The sequence below is a fragment of the Paracoccidioides lutzii genome (assembly GCF_000150705.2).
Source record: "Paracoccidioides lutzii Pb01 unplaced genomic scaffold supercont2.60, whole genome shotgun sequence".
Taxonomy (NCBI): Eukaryota; Fungi; Ascomycota; class Eurotiomycetes; order Onygenales; family Ajellomycetaceae; genus Paracoccidioides; species Paracoccidioides lutzii.
Genome location: NW_015441006.1, coordinates 44,186 through 55,607, shown reverse-complemented (window position 1 = coordinate 55,607; position 11,422 = coordinate 44,186). Strand labels below are relative to the sequence as shown.

The following is an 11,422-nucleotide window of genomic DNA, read 5'->3' as shown; positions in this document are numbered from 1 at the left end:
TTCAATTATGAAAGATAGAACTTAGTTTATAGTATTAACTACTTTAATCATAGTTGCTCATTCAATATTCTCTGACTATATTAGAGATGATTTATTATCTTTCTCAGCTCTAGTAATCACTCTGACTATTGAGATAACTTTGATTATAAAATCAATCTTATCAAAATTGTAAATATTTTTTAATATAATTTCTTACTTTTTTATTATATAATTTATTAATATATATTACTTATATAAAATCTTTAAATTCTCACACTGAGCTCATTAATAGTTATATTTATATGAGAAATTTATTTTTAGTTCAGAATACTATTGTATAAATCTATTAACTTGATATTTTTTTACAATAATAGAAGTATTGAATCTATACTCTTTAAATAGTAGATTAGTTATTTTTTATACAGTTATAATTTAAAATAATTATTTTCTTTTATTTATAAAAATTATTCAATGAACTAAAAATTTTTTTTTTATAGAGATCAATTATTAATTTTTTAGTTAAGTATTTATATATATGATTTAATCATATAGTCTATAGATTAGAGAAAAATAAAAAATATTATATAATTTAAAAGTAACTTTAATAGTTATAATTTACTGAACTTTATAAGTTTTAATAATTAATAAAAGTCTGACTTTTTAATTAAAAATTTTTTTAATAAAAATAATTATCATTCTGAATTTTTTAATAAAGTATAAATAATTTAAATAAAAATATTTTAGTAGATAATATAACTTGATAGATAATTGATTACATTAATTAACTAGTTAATTGATGATTAATTATATAAATATATAGTTCATAGCTTATTATAAAAAGTTTATAAAAATATTATTACTCTTTTTCTTTTTTTTTCTTTCTTTTTTAATAAATTATTTTATATTTAATAATATTTAATAATACTTTATATTTTTAGAAATCTGAATCTAGTTTATTATAAAATATTTTATTTTAATATGGTATTAAAAATAAAAATTATATTTAATTTATTGAAATTAAGTATTTTTTATTTAATTTTTTTTTAATTTTATTATTAAATAAATAATTAATTAATATATAATTTGAATTTTTAATTAAATTATAGAAATTATATCTATCAAATTTTAAAATTTTTTTTAAATTTTTTATATAATTTATATAGCTATATTCAAGTTGTAATTATATTATAAAAGAAAATATTTTTTAAGTAAATAAAAAAATTAATTTTATTAATATTACTTTATATAAAAATAAATATATATATAAAATAATTTTTTTTCTTTTTATAGTTAAGTTTATTATAATTAATAATTTTAATAACTTTTATAAAAATTAAATTTTGAGATTTAAAACTAGTTATTTTTTTAAAAATATAGTAAAATTAATAGTTTATATTTTTTTAATTAAATTTTTTTATCTTATTTTAAGATAAAAATAAAAAATTATTTTATTTTTTATTAAAATTTAATTTATCTCATTAATTTTAATTTAAAATATTATTTTTTTATCTTTAAAATATAAAAAATAAATTAAAATTGAAGATTTATAATTTTTTCAATTTTTATATTTAATTATAATATAAAAATATATTTTTTTAACTTTATAATTAAATAAATATATTTATTTATATTTTAATTTTCTTTATATATATATTAAAGTTATAAAATATTCTTATTTTTAATATTTTTATATTAAATATAAGTTTTAATTATAAATATTAAATAAATATATTTAAATAATTTTAGTAATTAATCAAATACAAAAGAAATAAAATTCTTATTTATTTAGAAAAATTATTTATAATAATAACTAAATTAATTAGTATTATTTTTAGTTTAATAAAAAAAATTTATTTTTTTATTTTTTCTTTATTATTTAAAATATTATAATTAATAATTTTTTATATTTTTTATATAATCTCTATTTATAGTTTTTTTTTAAAAAAAGATTTTTAATTTTTTTATTTTAAATAAGAAAGTTAGAAAAAAATTGATATAATATAATAATAATTATAAAATTTTTTATAAAAAAATATTAATAATAAAAATTATCTTATTTATTATTATTATTATTATTATTATTAAAAGTTACTAATTTAATTTTTTTTAATTAAAAAAAATTAAACTTTAGTATAGATTTATTTTTTCTTTATTTTATAGATTTAAAATAAAATATTATTTTTTTTATCAATTTAGTTTTTTATTTTAGTATTTTTCTTTCTTCTACTTTTAAATATTTTTTAAAATATAGTTTTGTATAACACTATTTACAAAAAAATAATATTATAATTAATTATTATTTGTATAAAAGAAGATTTTATAGACTTTATAGCTAAATTTTTTATTATTTTTTATTATTTTTAAATATAAAATTTCTCGCTATATTAATTAAAATAAAATTAATATAAATTATATTTATTTAAATTATTAATAATTACTTTAAATTTAATAATTTTATAAATCTACTTTAAAACAAATATTTTGAATAAAATTTATAGATTATATTAAAACAGCTTCTCTACTATGACTTAATTAGATTTAGTTAAAGATTTAGTTAAATTTAACTTTATTTTAACTGAATTCTGTTAAACTTGTTAAAAAGTAAACGTTCGGACGGTGAGTACACGGCTGCACCCGGCCCTCGCCCGCCTCGCCCCTGGTCGCCCCTCCCGGAACGGGCCTGGCCTGGCCTGACCTCGCCGAGCCCGCCCATTGGCCATGTCGGTGCTGCCGTCGCCCCTTCGGGTTTGGCGCCGCTCGACCTCGCCGCCCTGAGTTACATCATCGTGGACCTCCCGAAAATCTATATAAGATCGCTCCTGTGCCCTTTTCGCCCACGCACCTCCATCTTCCCGATTTTCCTCCTCGCCTCGCTCTTTCGCCTTCTCCCCCCCCACTGACCTGACCCTTAACTCTCAGCCCGCCACTTCACGGAGACATCTGCCGATCTCTCCTGCCGAACCTCCTCGCTGTCGCACGCGCCCCGTGTTCCCCCTTCTCCCCCGTCCATATCTGCCGGTCCATCCCTCCACTTCTGCCCATCTTCTTGCAAGATGATGTGAATCTGAAGATAACATTCTGCCCATCTCTTTCTCCCAGGCGCAATGTGCTTTGCTCGCTGATTATTTTACTTGCTGGCCCTTCTCCCTTCTCCTCGTTCCTGTTCCCCGGTTCCCCTCTCCTCGCAGTCGCTATACCTGCTTACCATTCGAACTCCTACGATATGTCTGCCTCTTCTCTTTCCGTCCAACCTGCTGCCGTCGACCAATGGCAAAAATCCCTGACGTCGGCGAAATCCGAGGCTGCGTGGATTCGACATGGGCGTAGCGAGATCACGCGGAATTGAGCCGGACGCCAGGATGTAACGTTGGAAGGGGTGGCTGCGAGCGACGATACCTACTCGTTACGCTGTTGACCAATGGCAAAAATCCCCCACGGCGGCAAAACCCGAGATTGCGTGGATGCGGCTGGGCGCTGGTAGTGCATGAGAGGCATGGGTGTGAAATACCCCCTCCCTTGATCACCCCGGGCTGACTTCGATGGTGCCACCAGCAGTTTTGGGGTGTCGGTCGATATCCTTGCCTTCCAAGCGTGGTATTCCACCTTCACAATGTATGCCACACACGATTTTATTTGTTGGAGGAAGCCGTCGGAGCCATTTCCAGCTGAGAGGGGCGGAGGGGGCCAGCGACCGTGTGAGGATGGCGAGACGGGGTGGGTCTGTCGCATAGCCCAAGGATTCCGAGCCACCGCATGTGACTGTTTTACCCAGGTTCATTCGTCATCGATCGTGCGATCTCATGAACGGTATGCGCTTCGCCTCACGGATACGGTGCATCTAATTGCCCGCCTTGTTTCTGGAGCGGCGACCCCTGGCGAATTTCCCGTGATCCCTAGCTCTGGACCAGTCGATGGTGCTCTCTGTTGCATTTCATGTGTTACACCGGGATCAGTTCGCGCCTTGCAGGCAGTTTTTAGGTTGGAGCGAAGCGGCGAGGCGTTTTCGAAAGATGCGGCGGTCTATCCACGATGCAACGGGAGCCTAGCAGCCATTTGGCGCTCCGTCGAAGGATGAGCTTTCCCGTCTGCCCCCTATAAAACCGACCGCTTTCCCTCCCAAAAACACACTGACCGCAGGACGAGAAATCACAACTTCCCCAAACCTCAATCCCACCAAGAAGCGCACGCACACAGGCACAGAGCAAGCATAATTGCAGCCCACCATGGATAATATTCATTTCTATCACCCAATCTCCGCAAAATCATCCCTCCCCAATGCCCCCGCACAGAGACCCATTCTTACCGCCCACGGAACCTCTTCCCTATCCTATCCCTCGCAGCAACTCACGCACCCACTGCCCTCTCGCCCCTCCCCCTCTGTTACACTCCCACTCCTTCTCAGTCTGCACGTCAACGTTCCCGGTCACCCGAAATCCCACGAAATGATTTCGACAGGTTTTTAGAGGAGATCAGCATGATTTCATCTAGCGACGGCAGTGAACCTCCCAACGGGAAACAGATCAACCTCGACGACCATTCTACCAGGTGCACGGGGTCAGAACTTAACGATTCTTTCGATGACCGCCTTGGAATACCCATCAAAGCGGATACGGCCGAAGCGAGCACCCCTGAAGCTTGTCAGTCGGGTGGAAGTAGAGGTTAGTTTTTCGACTTCTTCCCAGGGTTTTCTGCCGACTCCGCTGACGGGTTGTTCCAGATGACCCCATCGTCATAGATGATCCGATGGGGTTTCATCCCGTTGATGGACCTGCAAAAGAGTCGGTAGATGCGCTGGTGCCTCCGCCGTTTTCACCCATCGATGAGGCATCCGTTGATGAAGGTGACGAGCCAGATCAGTCGGTGGATGGCAGTACCGCATCAACTCCGCGAGAAATTTCAGGTAAGGCTCGTTCCACTACCATCCCAGTTTCCCACTGACCCGCGGCAGAAACCCCGCCGCTTACCACGGGCGAATCGGCCTCTTCTCGCGATACCCATACCCGTGTCTCTCCAAACGCACAGGGTCGACCTCCTTCAACCCCGGTTAAGCACGGCGGTGTGACCAGGGAAGAGTGGCCGGTCAAAAAGATACTGAACTTTCGGATCCGCGTGCGAGGGGGCAGGGGAATTCAGGAGTACCGCATCGCATGGAAGCCTACGTGGCAACCGCGGAGCGACCTGGTTCCAGGTTGCGAAGAGTTGATTGAAGAATTTCATGCAAAATGGAAGGACGAGCGGCTATCATTGACTTCTCTGGTGGGCTACAGGCAGAAACGGAGATCTTGTGAGGGTAGTAGACGCAAGGTTGTGAAGTCAAGCCATTAGTGTCTTCATTGGTGCTGGAGATTTTTCCTGTCAACAGTAGCTATTTGTAACAATTGGTTATCCATCCCTTTATACACGACCGAGATGGTGGCTTTATGTATTTGTGAATAGGTCCTTCACAGGAAATTTTTGTGAACTGGGTGAGAGTTGAACTGTCAGATTTCGATGCCAGATGAGGCCACCACGCCGCATTCAAATGATGTATTTACGCATTTTGCCAATGTATTCTCCACCACGACTTTCGGGTGGTTTTAGGTTTCTGTGCTCAAATCATTGTTGCCTCAAGTTGTAAAGCGGTTTAGTCATTTGTACGTATGAAGCCGAAGCCTAAGGGGACTATGAGAAATAAAACCGTGGTGTACTAAACAGTATGCATTGAGAAGGCTAATATAAACAATAACTATTCACCATAACAAAGCAATCACTAAACCTCTTCGGTTCCAATCAGAGCTATCGCATCATCATCATACGCCTTAATAGTAGGATCATATAGCCTTTTTGGGTCTTGCGGAGTTCCAACTATAAGTCCTTCCGCCCCATGAGGAAATAGTATGCGCCGTATGTTTCTGCGGAGTGGTTTGACCCAGTCAAACCATGGAGGAAATTCTTTCATCAGGATGCGCTCAAAGCCGCCAGCTTCCATGTTGCCTCGTTTATAAGTTGCGATTTCCTCGTAGTTGCCGGTGTACCATTTCCTGAGCATACTGAATTCGGGCCTTTCTTGAAGTTGACGAGATGTTCGTGGTGATATCTGGGGAAACCCGCGACGCGATGGCGGGGCAGTGAAGATTTGATTGATGGGGAGGGAAGTTTGGGTTGTGAGGCTGAACAGGTCACCCGCTGGAGAGAAAGGAGCCATGACTTTATAGCCGGCTCCGAGAAGGCCATACCTGGCCTTCAGTCGCAGGATGGGTGAAGGGTGAGTGAATGCTGGGAAAGCGAGGATGCAAGCAAGCGCCCGATCGCAAAGGGTGGGTGGATCCGTAACGCTGGGGCGTGGGAATTGAGGTTTCGGCGCGCAGGAAAATGAAAAATGAGGCCCACTGTGCGTGGCGCGTGGCAGTATTGGACAATCGCCGGCCTAAAAGCGGCCGTCGATCATTAGTAATCGACATCCGGCCTTCTACGCCCAGCCATTGAATCATAGATTGATCATAAATCTTTGAACTGGGCACTGAACAACCCGGTGAGTCCCTGGCCTCTACAATGCTTAACTTGCCAATTTCTGCGAGTACTGTGTTACAACCGGGGACTCCTGCAGTCGCTCATTGATTCATCAAACCCTCATCAGCAATCGCCATTCCATATATACATACACCCAAGATATCTATACCTTAGCTACGAGTTATTGGAAATGGAGAATTAGCCCCTCATGCGAACCGTCTCAGTTCTTCTCGTTGGCTGCACAATGTATACATGCATGCATACGCAGTAGTTAAACTCACTGAAGACGACTTGGTGCTTGAGCGCTCATCCTCCCCAAGTTCTGGCAGGCCCCTCTCATATACCAACTCTGCCCGTTGGAATTAAAGGGCGATGGATGAAAGAATGTATATCACACGGTTAACACGTCCAGATCTGATATTTGTTTGGTTGTATTTTTGGATTAGCAGTGTGTTCGGAGGAGATAGAAACCCCATGTTCCCGCTTGTGGAACGGGGCTCCAAGGCTGATGTGCTCGCAAATATGGATGCGAATATGAACAGGATACTTCTGCCACCACCATCCATATCACTCTCTAGGACGTGGCATGTCCTTGGTCCTTTCAGCATTGGCACGAGAGGTTAGTGTCTGTATTTTGAATTTTTTGGTTCCTTGTTCCGTCGAATCGCTGCTTTGGGGTGGGGGGTGGGAAGGGGGGCCCGGGCTGATATTAGGCTAGTTGGTTCCTTCATCAGGTCTATATCTTCATCGAAGAAGCAGAAGTACACTCAGGAATTTTGAAATTTTGAATTCCATTGCCTAACTAACCCCTTTCCGCAGAGGCAACTTGGGGCGCTGACCCCCTTGAGGTCTTGGGTGGATTTCGCAACATATCCTTTGCTCATGACCCAAACGCCACCTTCGCCAGCGCCCTGGGTCTCAATGGTACCGTTAATTGGTCTGTCTTGGAAGCATCAGAGCTCGTGATGAGCGATGACGGCTCCGCTAAAGCGACATTGGACCTCGGTTTCCCAGATGTTGACTGGGCGTTTCTCCAGTCTATTTATGGCTGGGCTGCGTTGCAATATCAGGCGTGGGCGAGAGGGAGTATCACCGTATTAGCATCTGGTGCTGATGGTGGGCGTAGCACTACCACGAATGTTGCTGCTGTTGCTGCTGCTACTACTACTACTACTGCTGCTGCTGCTGCTGCTGCTACTGTGGCTATATTTACCGACGGCCTGCTGGAAATTTGGATTGATGGAGAGCCGTATTTTGGCGGAGATTTCTATACATATCGCCGCGCGCCGATTTTGATGAATCTGGCAGCTGGGGAGCATGTCATTGACTTAAGGTTTGTGAGGGATGTCAGGGCGATGGGGGGTGTGGGGGAGCCGAGGGTGCGGGCTGATGTGGAAGTGAAGCAGCTGAGACATTTTGCTGAGGATGGTGAGGGTGCTGAAGATGGTGATGGTGAGGTGCAACTGGGTTTGGATGCAGGTAGCTTGCTGGTTGCTGAAGTTGTGGAGGGGAGACTTATTTCACCGTTTGCTTCTGTGATCGTGAGGAATTATCATCACAAGAGATGGGTGGAAGTTACCGATATACGGACTGTCGATGATGATGTGCGGTCCGCTGGTTCCGGTCCAACGTTATCCCTGCTACACAGCCCGCTCACACTGGCTCCATTCCAGTCGCGCCCTATGTCTTTCCGGATAGATTTCCGCGACCAATCCCCGTCAAACTTCTCCTTCCAATTCAGCTACAAATTCCGCTCCCCAGATGACGACGTGCGAATGCAAAAAACAAAGCGCCTGCCTACAACCCTGACACAGCGTACAATATCTGAAGCGCAAAAGTTCACCTTCCTTCACCCCGCTGCCATCGTATCCTACGCCATCCTCCTCCCCCCGCTAAATACCACATGCAACTCAGTCGGTAAACACAATCTCCCTGTTCTGCTCTCCCTTCACGGCGCAGGTCTCGAAGCCGCTGATGAACAGGTTCGACATATGCTTGACGCTTCGTATGGGGTGTGTGCGTGGATAGTGTTTCCGACTGGTGGAACGAGCTGGAGTGGTGATGATTGGCGTGCGTTATTTTTCTCCTCTTCTTTGTCCCCGTGGTAGTGAATGGCATTGGTGTGTGGTAGGTAGGAGAGGAGTTGCTAATGAAATTCACAGATACCTGGGGTTCGGCGGATGTGCATGCTGCGGTCGCTGCGATACCGGATTGGATGGAGGCGGTAGAGTGGGAGGGGCCTGGGGTGGCGTTGGAGGATTGGATTGTGTCGGGGCATTCGAATGGAGGTTTGTATTTGTACTGTACATGTATATGTTCTATGATCGTTGAGGGCATCGGGTTGATATATATTGGGCTTTTGCTAGGCCAGGGGACATGGTTTCTCCTCACGCATCAATCTGACAAAATTATCGCCGCCGCACCTGTTTCGGGATATTCCTCGATTGAAAGTATGTAGCCTCCTAAACACATATCCATTCCCACCTTATCCGCGGAACAAATAACACCAACTCAAATCACCAGACTACGTCCCATACACAATGTGGCACCCCAGCGACTTAGCTCTAACCCATCTCCTGCGAACATCCCTCCAATCCTTCAAACACGAACTCCTAATCCCCAACCTCGCCGGGACCCCCATCCTCCAACAACACGGATCCGCCGACGATAACGTCCCAGCCTACCATTCCCGCCTCCTCCACCAACTCATCCAGGAAAATAATTGGCAATCCAAGTACCACGAGCTCCCCGATGCAGGTCACTGGTTCACCGGTGTCCTCACGACGCCGCCACTGATAGATTTCTACTCACACCATGCCAGTCGGCGATCGTATGATGACCTGCTCCCGAAGGAATTTTCCTTTGTTGTTCCGAGTTCAGGGGATATGGGATCGCGGGGTGGTATTGCTGTTGACCAATTAAGTTCTCCAGATAGGTATGGGCATATCCGAGTAACGCGGGAAGGCAACAGGGGTGGACTATGGCATCTGAAGACCCGTAATGTGCACCGATTCCATCTCCTCCCGGGGCGAATGCGGGTAGTGTCACGACCAGTGGAGATCAGAATAGATGACCCTTCGACTGTATTTACGGTCCCGGGTGTCCACGATGGTAATGCGACCTGGTTTGTCAAAGATGAGATCAGCGGTTCTTGGACGATGTCTTCGGATGGGTCCTGGCGCGATGATCTCTCCCAGCGCTACGGTCGGCAGAATGGAGCTATGGATGCGATATTACGCACGAGAGGACGGTTTCTGATAAGAATCTGCGCAAGCGGGGGGAAGGGGAGTGGGGAGTTGGAGAAAGTGGCGGTACAGATTAGTCGAAATCTACTACAGTATTTCGCCGCGGATGCCGAAATCCTACCAGCCACCAACTGCGCCAATACCAGTACCAGTACCAACGAAGCCGAATCAAATCACAGCACCGGAAACCTAATAACCCTCGCCCTGGCAGACGCCTTCCCGCCTTCCTCCATCCCCACATTCCCAATCTCCATCTCAAAAACCCACATAACGATCCAACCCTCACGTCCCGAACCGACCAAACTCCCCATCGAACCCAATCTCGGCGCCATATTCCTCCGCCCCCTCCCCCGTCAACGCCTCGAATTGGTAATCTGGGGCGCTGACGTGCCAGGGCTGCGGCAGGCGAGTCGTCTTGTGCCGCTGCTGACTGGAGTCGGGCAGCCGGATTTTGTCGTTTTGGGGGAGCGGGGGAGGTGGATGGGGGCTGCGGGGGCGGTTTCGGGGGGGTTTTTGGATCGGCGGTGGAGGAGGGTTGGAGGGGTGGGGTGATTTGGATTTGGTCTTACAATTTATTTATTTATTTTTTTTTTTTATTTTTTTTGGTGGGTTGGAGAGGGGAGGTAGCTGTTTGGTTTTCAAGCTCCCAGGCCCTGGTCACTGGTCACTGGTCTCTGGCCTCCTCAGTGTTAATCGACATGCCTCTGATACATGGCTCAGAGATCTCAACCCCACCAGGCTCACTTTCCAATTTCCTTTTTTTTTTTTTTTTTTTTTTTTTTTTTTTTTTTTTTGGTTCGTTTTCTTTGATACCCGCCGCTGTCTGACAACGCAGAGCATAAAAGAACTTCTATGGAGGGATATCCACCTTTCTCTCTCATTACATTGTGTTTCTGGCTTTCTTTTGTTTTTCGGCTTCTCCCTCTAGGTTTGCTTCGGTACGTTGGGCCTTTTTATTTTTATTTTTATTTTTATTTTATTTTCTCGGATGAACTCTGCTATTCCCTTGACAGATATAGGTGTTCTTCACAGTCTCTTCTGGGTGGTCAGCTTCGTTTGCACCGGCCACCGCTGATATGAATACTCTCGATGGATCGTAGGTTGATCTAATTCTCAATACCTTCGCGAGTTTTCTTAATCCCCTTCCCTTTTTGACTGGATAAAAGAGGTGGTGCTCGACATAGGCTCTCTCGCCTTCTGCCTTTCTTCCTTAATCCCCCTGAGCTGTGGTGTCTGTTTTGTTGTGGAATATCGTGCGGCCTGTTGGACCATACCACCTCTTCTTATTTACACCTATCGAGCAGTAAAAGCAAATATCTGTTTCTCTCTGCCATCTATCCATATACAGAACAGAACTCTTGGTTCGTTCATCTTCATGGCGCTGTTCCCGACCAGTGATCGTCTCTATCCAGTCCTTTCTCTGGTTCAGGGGTATGGGAGTTGGGACGCAGAGAAGAGATGAAGCAATATCTAATCTAGCATTCAGTCCGAATATCCCCTCTCCTCCTTTCTCTAATATCCCATTATCACCACGCTCTTATTCATCCTGTCATGCTGTCTTCCTGCAGTGCAGTTCCTCACCACTGTCCACTTTCTTCTGTCAGGTCAAAGCCCTAATCTCTCAAAAGGGGTTAAACCTTCCTCGCACAGTGAGGGCCCCCCTCCCCTTCCTCTCTCTCTCTCCCCCCCTTAGGAGAGAGGGGGAAGAA

At 42.5% G+C, this 11,422-nt stretch overlaps 5 protein-coding genes across 5 annotated transcripts; 3 read left to right on the top strand and 2 right to left on the bottom strand.

Moving 5' to 3' along the window:
- Window positions 1-2,573: 2,573 nt before the first annotated feature.
- Window positions 2,574-3,021, bottom strand: PAAG_12676 (hypothetical protein; the record flags this gene model as incomplete). Its single annotated transcript, XM_015848138.1, has 2 exons — window positions 2,574-2,880; window positions 2,942-3,021. 2 exons carry the CDS (start codon window positions 3,019-3,021, stop codon window positions 2,574-2,576), a joined length of 387 nt encoding a protein of 128 aa, XP_015702253.1.
- Window positions 3,022-3,589: 568 nt separating this feature from the next.
- Window positions 3,590-4,054, top strand: PAAG_12675 (hypothetical protein; the record flags this gene model as incomplete). Its single annotated transcript, XM_015848137.1, has 1 exon — window positions 3,590-4,054. The coding sequence occupies one exon, from the start codon at window positions 3,590-3,592 to the stop codon at window positions 4,052-4,054; it is 465 nt and encodes a 154-aa protein (XP_015702252.1).
- A 148-nt stretch (window positions 4,055-4,202) lies between these two features.
- PAAG_09011 (hypothetical protein) lies at window positions 4,203-5,304 on the top strand (the record flags this gene model as incomplete). The annotated part of the gene is made up of 4 exons (XM_015846705.1): window positions 4,203-4,380; window positions 4,443-4,637; window positions 4,697-4,879; window positions 4,928-5,304. The coding sequence occupies 4 exons, from the start codon at window positions 4,203-4,205 to the stop codon at window positions 5,302-5,304; spliced, it is 933 nt and encodes a 310-aa protein (XP_015701747.1).
- A 424-nt stretch (window positions 5,305-5,728) lies between these two features.
- PAAG_09010 (hypothetical protein) lies at window positions 5,729-6,163 on the bottom strand (the record flags this gene model as incomplete). The annotated part of the gene is made up of 1 exon (XM_002789047.2): window positions 5,729-6,163. One exon carries the CDS (start codon window positions 6,161-6,163, stop codon window positions 5,729-5,731), a length of 435 nt encoding a protein of 144 aa, XP_002789093.1.
- Window positions 6,164-6,942: 779 nt separating this feature from the next.
- Window positions 6,943-10,265, top strand: PAAG_09009 (hypothetical protein; the record flags this gene model as incomplete). Its single annotated transcript, XM_015846704.1, has 5 exons — window positions 6,943-7,087; window positions 7,288-8,538; window positions 8,631-8,756; window positions 8,835-8,918; window positions 8,992-10,265. 5 exons carry the CDS (start codon window positions 6,943-6,945, stop codon window positions 10,263-10,265), a joined length of 2,880 nt encoding a protein of 959 aa, XP_015701746.1.
- Between the last annotated feature and the right edge of the window lie 1,157 nt (window positions 10,266-11,422).